The 17,556-nt window shown below is 35.3% G+C and overlaps 1 protein-coding gene and 1 pseudogene across 1 annotated transcript; one reads left to right on the top strand and one right to left on the bottom strand.

Moving 5' to 3' along the window:
• Nucleotides 1–948: 948 nt before the first annotated feature.
• LOC143599243 (F-box/FBD/LRR-repeat protein At1g13570-like) lies at nt 949–2,313 on the bottom strand (annotated as a pseudogene).
• Nucleotides 2,314–5,819: 3,506 nt separating this feature from the next.
• On the top strand, nt 5,820–6,497 carry LOC143598971 (uncharacterized). Its single transcript, XM_077077051.1, has one exon. The coding sequence runs from the start codon at nt 5,820–5,822 to the stop codon at nt 6,495–6,497; it is 678 nt and encodes a 225-aa protein (XP_076933166.1).
• Nucleotides 6,498–17,556: the final 11,059 nt, after the last annotated feature.

The raw sequence follows: 17,556 nt of genomic DNA, 5'->3' as shown, positions 1-17,556 counted from the left end.
CCTTCACTTTACTCGCCCTAAGAAGAATTCGATTCTTGGTTACTCAGATGCTGATTGGGCTCGTTGCATTGACACCAGACGTTCCACTTATGGTTACTCTATTTTTTTCGGGGAAATCTTGTCTCTTGGAGTGCAAAAAAGCAACCTACTGTTTCGCGATCTAGCTGTGAATCAGAATATCGTGCCATGGCAAATACTGCAGCCGAGATTGTGTGGATCACTCATCTGCTCCGTGAGCTCTATGCGTTACCTCCAGACAGACCAACTCTTCTTTGTGATAATAAAAGTGCATTGTTCATGACTCAAAACCCTGTTTCTCATAAGCGGGCGAAGCATATTGATTTGGATTATCACTTTATTCGCGAGCTGGTTAGTTCTGGCAAACTTTACACCAAGTTTGTTCCGACCAATCTTCAGGTGACAGATATTTTTACTAAAAGTCTTCCGCGTGCCTCTTTTGAGTCTTTTCGGACACTGCTACGTCTCGGTCCTCCACCATGCAGATTGAAGGGGGGTATTAGATAATATTAATTGAATATATTGTATTTAATGTATAATTGATATGGTGTATATCTCCAATAGAATAGGAGATTTAGTTGCCTCCTTATACTTGTATTTATTCCCTTTATGCAATATGAAGTATTATCACTTTTCACCATAATTATTCTCACTTCTCATGTGATTGAATTTAACAAATTAATCATATGCCTTATCATTTTCAATCACAACTTCAAGACCATAAAAGCATAACATTATACAAATACAAATGCAAAAGATCATCCATCTCAAAGTCTCCTATGGCATTGAAGCAAATTTATTTTTTTACTAAACAGTCAACAAAAAGAACAAACCACCTAAGTGCAACAATTAATTGGATTTCAACTGTCTAACAATTACCTTACCACCGGTGATGCGCAAGGGAGTCTAAAAGGAGTTTTGAATCACGCAATTCTTCATCCTCATCAAACTTGTCGCATAAAAATATCCGCACGTCCTTTAGCACCGGTGACTTAGCCAATATAAGCTTCACAAAGTTAAACTCATACTCTAAATCACTAAAATGTAGAATCTCCAGCAAGTTCCGATTCTCCAACATAATATCTGAATAATCTTTGAATGCAAATGAGGCCTTCTCGTTACCTTGACGCAAATGTTTGGGATACATCTACATGATAAAGTGTCTTGTGTGAGTGAAGTTTGGGAAAAGAATCAAAACAAGTAGAATACAACATAGATCTTTGTTATTTACCGTTAGCTTAAGTTTCTCCAGGTTTGGGGAACATCTAATCAAAAGAACAAGAAAAGGTGACCCGTATTTGTGACTAAAGTCCATAAAATCCACACGCAAAGATTTCAAGTGGACCAATGTTGTTGGAAGCTCTTTCGGAATTCTGTCTGGAACGAAACACTTGAACCACAACCAAAATAAAGATTAGTGATAACTAATAAGAAGAGAAAAGTATAATCAAGTCGACACAATATAGAAAAAATAATTACCAAAACGATGAAAAACGAAACATGGAGATATTCAATCAAAGGTAAGCACTCGAATAGATCAACAACGGTGGAATATTCATTAAGAATGATAATTGTAGTGTTGCACTTCTGCAAAAAAAATTACATAATTTAGTTAAGTTAAGAAAGACCAAGAAAATGACATTATACTTATTATCAACTTACGAGAGTCAATCTCTTAAGTAATGGACAACTAGATAAAATACGCAAAAGCGTTGTTTCATAGGTCCATAGACAAGCCAAATATAAGATTGTAAGGCAACTCAATTCTTTGAATGAACGTGTTCATTGAAAAGGGGACAATATTTGAGATACAAATATGTTATTTGATGTAACGAGAAGAGATAAATGGGTAGCGTATAATCCTCTTCACAAAGCGCTAAAAACTCAAGTTTCAATTTCTTGATAGTATGCTTCTTCGACAAATAAAGTATTATATGGTCAATCTCAACACAAGAGCTATCTACTTGCATACAAAGGGTGAACTCATGGATTGGACCTTGGTGCATTAACAGAACTTGGTATATAACATTGAAAAGTTTACCCCTGCTTGTCATTTCTTTCCTTCCACTTGGTATGTCGAATATATCCTCAATAAACGCAAGTTTAGGGATTTTGATCCAACGGTACCTCCATTCCCTAGCAAGGATACTTGTCCTTGCTGCCTATTGAATCGGTAGTAGACATAAGATGGTTTCTATTATATCTTGAGGAAGCTTGCTGATCATATCCATGTTAGCATATCCTGCAAAATTAGCTACTATCAAAATCTATTTTAAGATAAACTTATTGACATACATAAAAAAAATGCATTATACATACATAATAAATTAACATAAATGGTTATGAATTTTGAAATCAAACATATATAGGAGTTGTCAGTTGATCAATATACAAAAGCATAACTAAATAAAAAAATCATGTTCACCCTCAAAACACAATAATGAAACAAACAAAACCTTCACACTTTAAGTTGCTAGTGCGTATGGTAAATTAATACCTTTTGCATATGGCTTATGACCATGTGTTATTTGGTAAATAAAGCAGCAGCGTAAACGAGCATAAGCATACACAGGAAGACTAGAAGGGGTTAAAATTAACTAAAAGATGCATCTCATGATTTACAAGGATTTTGAAATCAAACATATATTTTATTCGATTCTCAAGCCTAATCAACTATAACTTTACGGAAGTGGCCCCTCTATTTTACGTGGATTCTTGGAATAGTTTAAAATTAACTAAAAGATGCATCCCATGATTTACAAGGATTTTTATATAGTACCCCATAGTCCCTTACATTAAACGAGTTGTGTTCACATCCGAGGCACGCAAGCAACAAGTTCACTGATACGTGCCGGTCACCGACAAATCCAACTCAGCCCGTATCAGCCGATTCAGCCCAGCCCATCGCTGTCACAAACCGAAAGTCAAACCGGGCCAAGACCGTTCCTAGAAGACTTCTTGATTAAATTAAGAAGATGCTTGGCTTGCAAGTCAAGTTACTATCCAGTTTTATTATTATTTACTTTCCTAATTCATAGCATTTTTTTCCCTATAATTTGTAACCTTCGTTTGAGTAATAAAAATCAGAAAATTGTTCCAACTCGGTTTCTCTTCTTCTATCTTGTTTTTGGAGCCTAACCCACTTAACGAGTCTCTATCAATTTGGTGCTTTCATTATTCGTTACCATGCCTCCTAAAAGGGATTCGTCTTCCGATGATCCCGTGCACTCCCTTGTCGAAAGAATTGACCAGCTCCTCGTCCAAAACGCAGCAACGATGCAGCAACAGATGGATCTTACTAATCAATTGTTGGCCCGTCTCATACCTGGAGCTGAAAACCGGCCACCTGGGCAGCAACATCACGAACACCAAGCCCGACCCCCAGTTATTCACTTACCGATCTTTTACGGGTCTAACCCGATCTTCCAGGCTCAAAAGTATTTCAACTACTATACAATCCCCAACAAACAACATATCAACTTTGTAGCCTGTCACTTCACTGGAGATGCATTAAGTTGGTACAAACACTTATCCAACAATAATCTACTCGGTACTTCGCCGGAGTTCACTCGCGCCTTGGAATTACGTTTCGGTCCATCCGAATATGAAAACCACCAAGCCACCTTATTTAAACTCCGACAAACCTCCACCGTACAAGCCTACCAAACCGAATTCGAACGACTTTGCAATTGTGTTATTGGGTTACCCGTAGTCGCCCTCCTTAATTGTTTTATATCTGGTCTTCGACCCGATATACAAACCGAAATCGCCATACACAAACCACAAACTCTACACCAAGCTTACGGGCTAGCTAAATTGATCGAGGATAAACTCGCGGCTTCTCAAATATCACGATATTCCTCATCTTACCGGACATCGTATCCGGTTACCACCACATCTACCGCCACCAACAACCCCTCTACCCAAACACCACAGTCGACATCATCACAACCTACTAAACCAATCCTTCCTACACCACCACCGACTAAAACAACCACATCAACTAACCTTTCGTTTACCCGCCTAACACCAGAAGCCTTGCAAAAACGGCGCTCGGAAGGGCTTTGTTTCCGTTGTCCCAAAAAGTACTTCCCGGGCCACAAGTGCAATCCACCACAATATTTGTTAATCGTTGACAACGATGACATAATCGAACCACAACCACCCGATGAACCTACTACAACAACTATACAACCAAGCCCAAGCGCACCAGAATTCTTATCACTTTCCAATGCCGCTTTCTATGGGTTACTTTCTCCTCGAACCTTACGGATCACAGGAATAATACACGGTCACAAAGTGACAGTTCTGGTGGATTTTGGAAGTACTCACAATATCATCCAACCACGTATTGTAACCCTACTTAACTTATTAACTTATCCCATTGAGCCATTCTCGGTAATGGTCGGCAACGGGCAAAACATCCAGTGTACTTCTTATTGTGCCTAGGTACCACTGGCTCTCAGTACCAAAACCTTTTCGGTACCGTTCTATGTACTTCCTGTAGAAGGAGCGGATGTTGTGTTAGAAATTGAGTGGTTAAGCTCTCTCGGACCGATCATTGCTGATTTCGCAATCCAAAAAATTTCGTTCAAAGTCGACGGAACGGATTGCATTATATCGGGAGAACGCTTAAATGATGTAGTCACTACTAGATCCCTTCATTGTATAATTCGGCATAACTCAGTAGCTTCTATTCACACTTTAGTTTTTACAAACACACCTCAAACACATAGAGCCACCAACGAACTGGTGCATGATAACCCATATATCCTCCAATTGTTACAAACATACGGTAGCCTATTTGATACACCAACCTCCTTACCACCAATCCGTGAACATGATTACCACATCCCAACTTGTTTGGATGCAAACCCGGTTAACGTCAAACCCTACCGGTATCCCCACTTTCAAAAAGCATGGGAAAGACAATAAAGTAGCTGATGCGTTGAGTCGTGTTCACGACCCACTCTTATTTGCTCTTTCTGTACCGGTGGCAACATGGTTAAACGAGCTACGCAACTATTATCTAGCCAATTCGGAGGGTAAAGCATTGGTTCAAAAGATTATTGCAAATCCGAGTTCCTTACCAAACCACTCTGTCCGTAACGGGGTCATTTATCTTCAAGGGAAATTACTCATTCCAAACTTACTTACACTCAAACGAACACTCTTGGAAGAATTTCATTCATCCACATTGGGTAGTCACTCGGGAATAAATGCTGCCTACAAACACATGACTACACAATTTTCATGGCCAAATTTAAAGGCTGAATTTCATTCGCCTTTGTCACACATGCCAAACAACTAAGACTCCTACTCACCGACCACATGGGTTACTACAACCTCTTCCAATACCTTCAAATATTTGGGAAGATGTTTCCATGGATTTTATCACTCAACTTCCGGTATCGCTTGGGAAGTTGGCTATTTGGGTTATCGTCGATCGGTTAAGCAAGTTTGCTCGGTTTATACCTCTACCACCACACTTCAATGCGGCTTCACTTGCTTCCTTGTTCCTTAAGGAATTTTATAAGATGCATGGGTTACCAAAGACCATACTTTCGGATCGCGACCCCATTTTTTAAAGCCGTTTTTGGAAACAATGGTTTAAACAACTAGGTACCAAGCTTATACACTCGAGTTCATATCACCCCCAAACTGATGGCCAAACAGAAGTCGTAAACCGTTGTTTGGAGGCTTACTTACGGGCGTTTGTTCACGAGGATCCTAAAACATGGTCTCGGTTTTTGTATCTAGCTGAATTTTGGTATAATACGAGTTTCCATTCCTCCATACAAATGACTCCTTTTTGTGCGGTTTATGGTCGAGACGCTACAACTATACACGATTATAATGACAGTTCAACAAAAACCGCATCCATCGACTCTTCTTTAATCGAACACAAGAAGTTGTTGGCCAAACTCAAGTATTCGTTGGAACAAGCTAGAGAAATCATGGCTAGTCAAGCAAACAAACATTGTTTATCGAAAGATTTCAACATGGGTGATTGGGTTTATCTTCGTTTACAAAAGCATCGACACACTTCAATAGATAAACGACTCCATCATAAACTATCCAAACGTTTTCTTGGTCCTTATAAAGTGTTGGAAAAGATATGCAAATTTGCTTACCGGTTAGCATTACCACCAACGTCCAAGATTCATCCTATATTTCATGTCTCTCTTTTAAAAGAAAGTTATGATACAGTTGGTTCGGATGATTTGCCGCCCGACATGACAAATGCAATTTCCGAAGATGTGTATTTTCCAGAAGCTATCCTTAACAAGCGAAAGTCTAGTGAATGTCACACAGAAGTACTTATTAAATGGTGTGACAAGGATATAAGTGAAGCTACATGGGAAGATATGGATGAATTCTATTTGCAATATCCTACCTTTGAGTCGAACCTTGAGTACGAGGTCATTTGTGGGGAGGGGAGTGTTGAGACGGGCCGGTCACCGACAAATCCAACTTAGCTCGTATCGGCCGATTCAGCCCAGCCCATCACTGTCACAAACTGAAAGTCAAACCGGGCCAAGACCGTTCCTAGAAGACTTCTTGATTAAATTAAGAAGATGCTTGGCTTGCAAGTCAAGTTACTATCTAGTTTTATTATTATTAACTTTCCTAATTCCTAGCATTATTTTCCTATAAATTGTAACCTTTGTTTGAGTAATAAAAATCAGAAAATTGTTCCAACTCGGTTTCTCTTCTTCTATCTTTGTTCTTGGAGCCTAACCCACTCAATGGGTGTCTATCATTCACCGTTATAAAGGGTTTATGGATAAACTCTCACTTTATATATAATGGAAATAATACAATCAATCATGCATAATAAAATCTCACTCACATAGTAGGGTCTGAGTAGGATTTAAAAGAAATCAGTCAATCACACATTTTCGTATCCTAAATCCTAAAGGATATAGATAGACTACTCCTTGTGACACCCTTGCCTTCAAGGACACAAATAACACATATGAGGTTGATAAAACACATATACGAACAACACTCAACAACATGCACATAAGATATAACATCTTACACACAAGCAATTGTTAGTAATGGGAGTAGCAAAAGATATAAAGACAAGAAGAGATACACGAACATGTATAAAGGGAAAACTAAATAATTTCCACACCTTGTTGTAACATTTGTCATTTTCGGTTTAACTTGTATTTGTATTGTATCAAAAACCCGACCCGTTTTGATCTTTCGAATCCGTCGTCATTAATAATAGTTTAAAATATTATTTCTTTCCTTCATTTTTCAAGTTAAAACTCTGTCTTTTTTAACTTATTTCTTTCACAAGATAAACCTCTAGTTTAACTTGTTTTCTTTCTCTTAAACTCTACGTTTCTTCTTTATTAAGAAACATATATTTTTCTTTTACTTATTATTTAAGAATAATAAACTTAAATAATATTATCAACTATAAATATGTTTGAACTTATTCTTTAGCTCGATATTTATTCTTTAGCTCGATATGTTTTCCTTTCTAAAATATACGTTTCCAAAACGTATACTTATATATATATATATCATTTATATAAATAATACAAACAATATATATATATATATATATATTTTCATTTACTTAATATATCTTTAACTTTCTTTGCTTTATTTTTATTTTGTTTATTTTCGAGGTATTGACTATACCTTGACTAGGGTTTAAACCTTTATTATTTTATTACTATTTTATTTGGGCACTATGCCTTACCTTGTTCGGCTTATATTTTCTAAACTCACGGGCAACACTTCTACTTGTTGTCGAAATTGAGGGAAAGAACGAACAACACTTCTACACCTTGCGTATATTTCGAGATACGAACGTCGGAGTGGTGGCACACACTTCGAGGTTAAGCGTCTGTAATTTGAGGTGTGAGAGGGAGTGTGAGAAATGAATGGGAATATTCCCATGGTCGCCTATTTATTGGCTGAAATTGGGTGCCTTCGTGTAGTGCGAAGCAATCGTTCGAGTCACGCGAATGGTTCGTTAACCACCTCTAAATTTGTCCTTCGCGTATTGATCGAATAACACAATCATGTATTATAGTTGCTACTGCAAAATCCTCTTGATTAGACCTTCTTGGTTAGATTATGTGAGATACCATTTATCTTAGGCTTCATATATCATTATGGATGTTTGAATAAGTTTTAGTTGAGGGACCCTTTATATATATATATAACATTGAATATCTATAATAGTCAAGAAAATGACACTGATTGGCACACCTTTTGTAATAAGGAGATAGATGGCAACATTACAATCACTAAGTCATCAAAGAGATATTTATAGTCTGACAATCCATTTTACTTCTTCCACGTATATACATATATGTAATTATGTATGTAGATAACTATTGTTTAATTAATAATAATAATAATAACAACAATAATAATAATATAATAGCATGATGATTATCTTTATTAACCATGTAATTCGTGAACACATTAGATGTGACATTCAAAATTTTATCGTGCTGTTAACTATATAATATTACCACCTATACCTTTATAATGTATAATCATAATGTATAATGATAATGATTTGATATCTCAAGTAACAATGTTTCTAATAAAATTGTATTATATGTATACATTCTTTAATTCATATGTGTCTAAATGTGTGTTCGTAATTATGCATATCATATGATGATGTATATTCTTTCAACAATTACGTAGCAGTAATAATAGTAATAATAGTAGTAAATAGTTGATCATTTTTTCATATATGCAAATGATCTTTAAATATTTAAATGATGTTTGATAAATTTTAAACACTCCTTTAAATATCTCACCGTTCAAGCGATCACGCAAAACACTCGAGTTATAGTATTTCGAATATAACTTAAATGTTTTGTTTATATCGGGAAAACGAACATATCGTTTATTACACCACTTATTATTTATGTCCGGCATTACTCTTCTATTTTTTTTACTATTATTTAATTTTTTATGGGTGTTACAGTTCTTAACCGCATCCGAATTGTGAATTCAGTTTTCGCTTTAGTTATTAGTCCCACAAATCTTGCTTATTTGCATAGCCGAACCAAACAAACTGAACAAATAGGTTCAATTAATTGAATTCGATTCAGTTGGACATATTTCTAATTCGAATCGGTTCGTTTTTCAAATAAGGCACAAAAAAAATTAGCAGAATAAATCAGTTTAAGTGGTTAAATTCGCATCGACTAGGGTAAAAGAAATTTAAAACCGAATAAACCAATATTGAAGCCAATACCCCCCCCCCCCCCCCGGCACTAAAAAACAATAACGTAAGCATAACAATATACCAAGAAAATTAGGCAGCTGCACTCTTTTTGCCAGTAAATTGAGGCCAGGGATCACAATTCACATAATTTCAAAACTGAATAAATCGGTTTATTAAGTGGTTAAATTCAGTTCGGTTTTCAGTCAGGGCAAAAAGAAAAAATCAAAACCGAATAAACCACAATCCGAACCGATGAACACCTATCATCCACACAATATCAAACACAAAAACCATCACAAACAGCATTTCAAGACTTTTTCAATCATGTCTAGTGAAAATTAGTAACCTAAATATCGAACCAAATTGTGAATTCAGTTTACAGTTCCACAAATTGTGAATTCAGTTAGTAAAAAAATAATTCAAAACCAAATAAACCAACATCCGAACCGATGAACTCGCTGCTAAAACCACATATTCAAAAACTGCATTTCAAGACTCTTTTAATAACATCTAATAAATCAGTTTAACCGGTTAAATTCAGTTCGGTTAGATACATTACTAATCCGGATCGCTTCAGTTTTCAGTTAGGGTCAAAATATAACTCAAAACCAAATAAACCAATATCCGAACCAGCCCTAATATCAACCACATAAAAACCATCAAAAACTGCATTTCAAGCTTTTTATTAACAACTAATAAATCCGTTTAACCGATTAGCTTCAGTTCGGTTAGACACATTACTAATCCAGATCAGTTCAGTTTTCAGTTAGGGCCAAAATATAACTCAAAACCGAATAAACATCTATCCGAACCACCCCTAATACCAACCACACAAAAACCATCACAAACTGCTTTACAAGACTTTTTTAATAACCTAAAGATCAAAAACATACCAACAACACTCATTATGCTCCCAAACTGTGGCCGCGGATCAAAACTCACATTATTTCAAAAGTGAATAAATCAGTTTAAGCAGTTGAATTCAGTTTCATTTTCGGTTAAAGCAAAAAAAAAAAAAAATTTGAAAACCGAACAATTGAAAAAAAGTAAATAAAAAGTTATACTTCTCAAGAAAATTATTACCCACTTGTTTTTTTAAAGTTTTGGGCTTTTTTCGGTGCCGGGTTTGTTTTGGGTTCCGGGTTTCGGTGGGATTGATGAAAATACATAAACTATTCCCTTGATTAGGATGGAACAGGGCGAAGTTGGAATGGCTACGGTGTCATCATATGTTCATGTAAATGAGAGATGCATAGTTAAAGATGAAGATAGGAAAGTATACTTGTAATAACAACATAGAAAAGCCAGAAGAGATGAATAATATTAAAAGCAGTTAATGATGAAGAGGACAACGCACATTCTTAAAATGTGGATGAAGAAAAATCAACAGATGGATTTTGCAAAGTTTGAGAAGTGTGCGCTACTGAGGGTGGCAGGCATGGACTATTAAAAATCCAACTTTGTACACTAACGAGTATTTTGAAGAATTTATGGCAATAAGTCCTATATCTAATTATATTTTTTTTTTAATTTTTTAATATATTGGGTTTTAATACTTTCATCTTTTATTAATTGGATGATAACACTCCCAACTAATAATTTGTCTCTCATCACTTCCAACTTTGATCTTATTTGTTTTTGACACTCTCGAATTTAATGAACCCTAACTCCGTTAGTTTTCTTGATGATGTGGAATTTTAATTAATAAAAAATAGGTTGTGGGTCTCACACCATCTCTTTCTTCAACACAAAACCACAACAGCCTCCATTTCCGGCGACCTCGTTTTTTTCCGTCGAATTTGAGTTTTCTGGCTATCTCGTCTTTCAAATAATGAAGATGGTTCGGAGGTGTAAAAAGGTGATGGAGATCATGGAGATTATGCACCAGTGGAGACATGATGAAGATGGTGCTTGCCGGAAATCTGCAACTCATTTTTCCGGCACGCAGACGATCCCGGAAGATGGCTGGGTGAGACACTGGTGGTGGCAGAGGGCGGGGGTAGTGGTTTTGGGGAGGTGGGCGGTGAAATGATGAATATGGTGTTCATCGAAAATCTGCAACTCGCTTTTCCGGCGAGTAAAGGATTACTTCGAATCGTTGCTCTATTGTTAACGGTGGAACTCACCGGAAAAACACAGAGGCAACGACAACCACATTTGAGTTTGAGATTTTGATCAACAACTACCTCATTTGAGTTTGGGCTTTTGATCGGCAGTGAAGGTGGTGGTGGTGAAGGTAATGAGGGTAGCGGTGGTGGTGAAGGCGGCGATAAACGCCGGAAGTGGTGGTGGTGGTGTTATAGTTGTCACACCCCGACTTAGAGCCTAGGCGTGTGACCAACAGTTGGTACATGTTTTGTAAATGTATCAGAGTTCAGCGGAAGTCTTTAAAAAGTATATTTTGAAATATTAATTTATTTATAAACTTTTATTTATAATAAAATAATATATATATATATATATATATATATATATATATATATATATATATATATATATATATATTTAAACATTTGTTTACTTGTATACCTTAATGAAACATTTTGATTTATTAGAAAACTTCTCGGCTAATGAATATTCAAGTGATTGATTTATAAATCTTGTTTTGATTTTATAAAACTTGTTTAAATATTGTTTTCACTATTTTACTCATTTAAAACTATGAGCCATCTCTACCTTGTTAACATCCACTTCAAGAATGGCTCCAATTCTTGATTCTATAATTTCCTGAAATGTTAGAAAATACGTCAGCGATATGCTGGTGAATACGCTGACGCTAAAATATTTTCTTTTACTTGATTGCCCCTCGAGACATAATCATGACAAGCCCATCTTGGCTTAAGAATAATCAAGCTAAAAACAACACAATTATAAAATCAAGTCTTTACACTAAATACGCCAGCAAACACCGAATCGTTCGACTTAGTTAAGTACCTATTCGTATACACATGGTCATTACTCCCTGCAGGTGAGCGTCACTATAACCAAGTGTGGTGCGATGTGCCCACCGCATTTTACCACATATGTAAGAATCCAGACAAACGTATACAATAGCCTGAGGGCTAGCGCTTATACTTTCATTTATAATGTTTTAGAGACACTTAGTCTCATGTAAACCTTTTCATGTAACACATTTGACTCGTTTTAAAACAAGTTTGTAAAGTTTGGGGCGTATTCACCTTTTTCAATTTGGATCAGCTTCAATACACTGTCCGAGGGTCTTTCCCTTTTTCTTTTGGATCAGCTTCAATACACTGTCCGATGGTCTTTCCCTCTTTCTTTTGGATGAGCTTCAATACACTGTCCGAGGGTCTTTCCCTCTTCTTTGTTATCTCGCACCTTTAGTACAAGTATAACTTTTTGTTAGTCGGATATACAATCAGGCTTAAGACCTCTAGTCTCTTTTGTAAAATCTTTACCTCGATTTTATGAACCTTTAGTTCAAAACACCTTTTTTTTATTTTAAACCTTTAGTTTAAAATATCATCTCTTTCTTTTCTTTTTCAAGTTAAAACTCTTTCTTTTAACTTATTTACTTTTCCTTTTTTTACAAGATAAACTTTAACTTGTTTTCTTTTTTCTTAAACCCTACGTTTCTCTTTATTAAGATGCGTATACTTTTCTTTTACTTATTATTTAAGAATAATAACCTTAAATAATATTATCAACTAGAACTATCTTTCCATTTTCATCTTTTCCTTATCTTTAATAGCATATTTGAATCTATAGTTCAAATCATGTATCTTTTATTATTATGTTTGGACCTTTAGTCCTACGTTTTCCAAAACGTATATCATTTAGTTTATATTAATAATATAAACAATATATACTATTTTTATCTTTATTTATTAATAAAGATTCTTTCATTTATTTCTTTATGCTTTCTCTTTTTATTATTATTTAAAATTTATTTAAATAATAATCATACTTTATTTATAATAAAGAATTTATACTTTTATCTTTATCTTTATACTTTCTTTGTTTTATTTTCTTTTGTTTATTTTCGAGGTATTGATTATACCCTTAACTAGAGTCTAAGCCTTTATTATGTTATTCGGACATTATGCCTACCTTGTTTGGCTTATTATTTTCTAGACTCTCGGGCAGCACTTCGACGCTTGCACGTATATCGAGAATCTTGATCAACACCTCCTTGGCATGTAAGTCGAGGCACGCCGGTCTTCAACGGCACGTACTTCGAGGAGGGTCGTCGGGTCATCTCGGGTCGGCACATACTTCGAGTCAGGTCGTCGGGTCATCTCAGATCGGCAGGTACTTCGAGGTGGAACGTTGGGTCGTCTTGGGTCGGCATGAACTTCGAGATATTGTTGTAAGTACTTCGGGGTATCGTCAGTTTAATGACACGGATTACGAGATATAATGTCGGGTTTTGGCACGTAAAACGAGGAGGTCGGTGTCACGTTTATCGAGGTGATTTTTAGAGAGAGGGAGTATTTTCAAGAGAGAGAAGGATGTGTGAGAAATGGTGTGTGAGAAGTGAGATGCTCATACCCGATATTTATAGGCAAGACAGGGGACCCATCGCGATACGCGATGGTACTTTGATCATGCCATCGCGTATCGCGATGTAGGCATGGTGAGTCGCCACTAGGGCTGCCACGTGGTGACACGTGGCAACACATAATGATGCCATGTGACACGTGTCGACACGTGTCACCTTATCATGTCTTTATGCCACGTGGTGACACGTGGCAGGACACGTGTCACCCTGTCAAACCTCGTTATCGCGATATGCGATGACGTTTGGTCTATGGCCGTCGCGTATCGCGATCAGGCCTTGTGACATATTTTTTTTATTTTTAAGTTTAAAAATTGTCATCTTTGGTCCTTTAATTTTTGAACTTTGATATTTTTGACCCATTATTTTCGTGATGTTACATCCTCCCCACATTGGAATGAATCTCGTCCGCGAGATTCGTTTCTTAGAACAAATGGGGGCACTTTTTCTTCATTTTGGATTCAAGTTACTTATTATACTCGGGGCCTTTTTGTGAGTTTCTTTTTACTTTAACTTATTTCAATGTTCGTCGTTTTACTTTCTTTGTTTTCGAATCTTTGATTTGAATTGGTCGTTTTATAAATATTAATTTTCATTTATTTCTACATCTTTTAAAAGGTATCGATAAGGATTTATTGGCTAGACATTTACGCAGATTAGAGACGTGGAATACATCATGTATCATTTTCATTTCTTTGGGTTGTTACATATGGTATGCGACAATACCGATTCGCTCGAGTTATTTCAAATTGTCCTATAAAAGTGAGCTAAGTTTTCTTTTCTTACTGAAGCGAATGACGTCTTTCTAAGGCGAATCTTTCAATAAAAACTCTATTGCCTACATTAAGTTTTAACGGTTTACATCGGTCATCAGTGTAGCTTTCTTTTGGTGATTTTACGCCACCTTGAGTCGTTCATAGATTTGTAATACTTTATTCGTCGTTTCGTGGACTACTTCGGGTCCAGACCTTTGGTTATCCCATATTTTTAGACCAACACACGGATGTTTGGTTTTTATGTCTTATATGGTTGGGCTTGAATGCTATTAATTATTCGAGAATTCCATTAAGGGAAGATAATCATCCAAACTTCCACTTAAATCTTTTATACTTGCGCGCAGCATAACCTCGTACGTTTGGATTATTCTTTTTTACTTTGCCCATATTTTTGGGGATGATAGGCAATGCTAGAGTTCAATCGATTTTCTAACATTTGTTGGGAGGTATCTCATAAATGGAATGTAATTAGACAGTCTTGATTGAAGTTTATGAATAGTGGCACACCGTGTAGGGACAAGATGTTGTTCACATAATTTCATGCTAATCTATCCATCGAGTACGAATCGTTCGTTGGGAGAAATTTGGGCAAACTTTGTTAGTCTATCAATAATAACCCATCTTGTATCGTATTGGCATGAATTCTGTGGAAGTTTTGTAATACAGTTCATGGTTATCTTTACTCATTTCTACATGAGGAGTTTGGGTTGTTTAAAGTAATCCAAAGGTTTCTTGTGCTCGGTTTTGACTTGTAAATGAATTTGATCTTTCATTATGTACGAAGTGATATCTTGTTCATGTTCTTCTACTAATAATTCGATTTAAGGTTTGTGGTATGTTTTATCACATTTTGAGTGCATCTTGTACTCATGAGCTTGTTCATTATCGTCTCGTGTAGCTTTCCATTATATGTATCCAATTTTGGTTTTCGAGTCTAAGGATTTCGTTATCTCTCTTGACTTTAACAAATCGGTTGTACCATAACACTTCTCTACGGAGATTTGATTTTTGTTGATTACTCACTCTTGAGGTTTTATTGGTTTTGGTTTGTCTATGTCTATTTAGAGTTTTAAACTTCTAAAATTCTAATATTCTAATTCTCCAGGTCTTCTCATTCTTCCGTTTTTGGGTAATAAAATCTTCAGACTTAATGGTTTCATCTTTAGCATCTATTTGAATTTACTATCTTAAGTAGATGTTCTATGCTATACCATCTTGTTTTACGTTCACTCTTTTATATAATTATGCAATCTTCTATGTAAATACATTTCCGTGAGTTGATAAGGAATAGATAGCCTCCTTTATAGTTATCTTGTTTGACTCTTTACTAATGCTTCCTAGTGTAGTATATCTCTTTTGTTCGTTCTATATCTTTGGATGATATAGTAAGTTTATATTTTAGAATTTCGTAAGTAATTGTAAATCGCTAAACACAGTGGCCAATTGTGTTTAATTATTTACATTACCTTCAGTATTCTAAATATTAACTAGATATTTCTCAGATTCAATCTATCGAATCTCTTTTGCATAAATCTTCATGACATCCTATCCTTTATGATTTTGATCGTTTCTTTCCCTCTATCATCCTTTCGATTCTTTCTTAGTTTCTATCTTCTTTAAGTATTGATATTGTTATGTCTAATTTAATCAATTCTTTCCTTTATATTCATTTTTCTATTCATGATAAATGTTGTCCTTAAAAATTTTCTAAACATGAATAGATAATAGCATTCTTGTGTACAGACACGATCTATATGCTAATATTTTCTTTATATATATATATATATATATTTGGGACTTAAATACTCATTCATTGTTACAAAATCTCTCGTTTATAACGAGTTTGTAAGCGGGTTATAAGAGTTAACTAGACTAATAGCTATTTACAAGAGTTAACATTCCTTTAACCTACTCTTGTCTTTGTTTGATTGTTTTGATATTTCTTCATGCATTCATTGTGAGCGTTTCAACGTTCTTCTTTTCATCTTTGCTCATACTTGTTTGATTTTTCGTACATTAGCTCTTGTAATGTCCTTTTTCTCCACATATGAAACACGTAGCCGCTTTCCTTCTACATTCATTTTCTGCATGCCCTTTTCTCTAACAGAAAGTGCACATGAGTATTTTGTTTAGCTTTTTACATTTTCCATGATGCCTTTTTCCACAGTTTTCACATATGGGTCTGGTTTAGGCGATCCTTTTTCTTCCTTACTTTTATTTACTTATTTTGTTTTATTAATCTCTTTTTCGTTCGGTTTTATTACACATTTGTCTACCATCATAGCTTCGGAGGTTGTTTGTGGTACATGTAATTTTACTATTTTTCTTGTCTCTTTTGGTAGCCCAGATATGTATTTCATCATTTTGTCAAACTCCAAATCATCTAATCGCGAAGTTACTTGACAATATTCTAAGAATTTAGCATTGTATTCCTTGAGATTGTTATTAACGACCTTCTGATCCCATGACAGGATTTGATCTTGTTTTATTTTATTAATTGGGAAAATTTTTTTGTAAAATAAGATCTTTAAATTCTTCCCAACTTTAATTGTACATCACTTCATTTCCTTTAATTTGAATTAATATACTCCACCACTCTAAAGCTTTATCTTTGAACATGTGTGAAGAACACCAAATGACTAGTGCAAGCAATATTGCTCAAGATTGACTCTTGTTCCTTAAGCCATTTCAAGGTAGATATGGTATCTTCATTTCCACGAAACTTCTTAGGTTTATTAGCTTTGAAATTCTCAAAAAAAATATTCCGGATGTAGTTTGGGTTTCTTATTATTCTTATTCTTTAAGTCGTCGTCATGATTATATTGGTTACAACTTTCTTTTGAAGAATTAGGCTCGCTTTGAGTTCTTTTTCTTGATTCTAATTGCCTAGGATCATTAAGCATCTTAATTATTGGAGCTACGGCTTCGTTAATCATTTCACGTACCTCGTCTCTAAATTGGTCATTCATCTCTTTGTTTTTCTCACTTCTAACTTCTTTGGAAGAGTTTCCTTTTATATTTCCTTT

Source organism: Bidens hawaiensis, unplaced genomic scaffold (genome assembly GCF_021521415.1).
Source record: "Bidens hawaiensis isolate Kalapana, Puna unplaced genomic scaffold, B.hawaiensis_p1.1 tig00001920_1, whole genome shotgun sequence".
NCBI classification, from domain to species: Eukaryota; Viridiplantae; Streptophyta; class Magnoliopsida; order Asterales; family Asteraceae; genus Bidens; species Bidens hawaiensis.
The sequence above is the reverse complement of the archived record's forward strand: the minus strand, read 5'-3'. Positions and strand labels throughout refer to the sequence as shown.

Coding starts and splice junctions, on each gene's coding strand:
- LOC143598971 (XM_077077051.1), top strand. CDS start 5,820: ATGACTCCTTTTTGTGCGGTTTATGGTCGAGACGCTACAACTATACAC.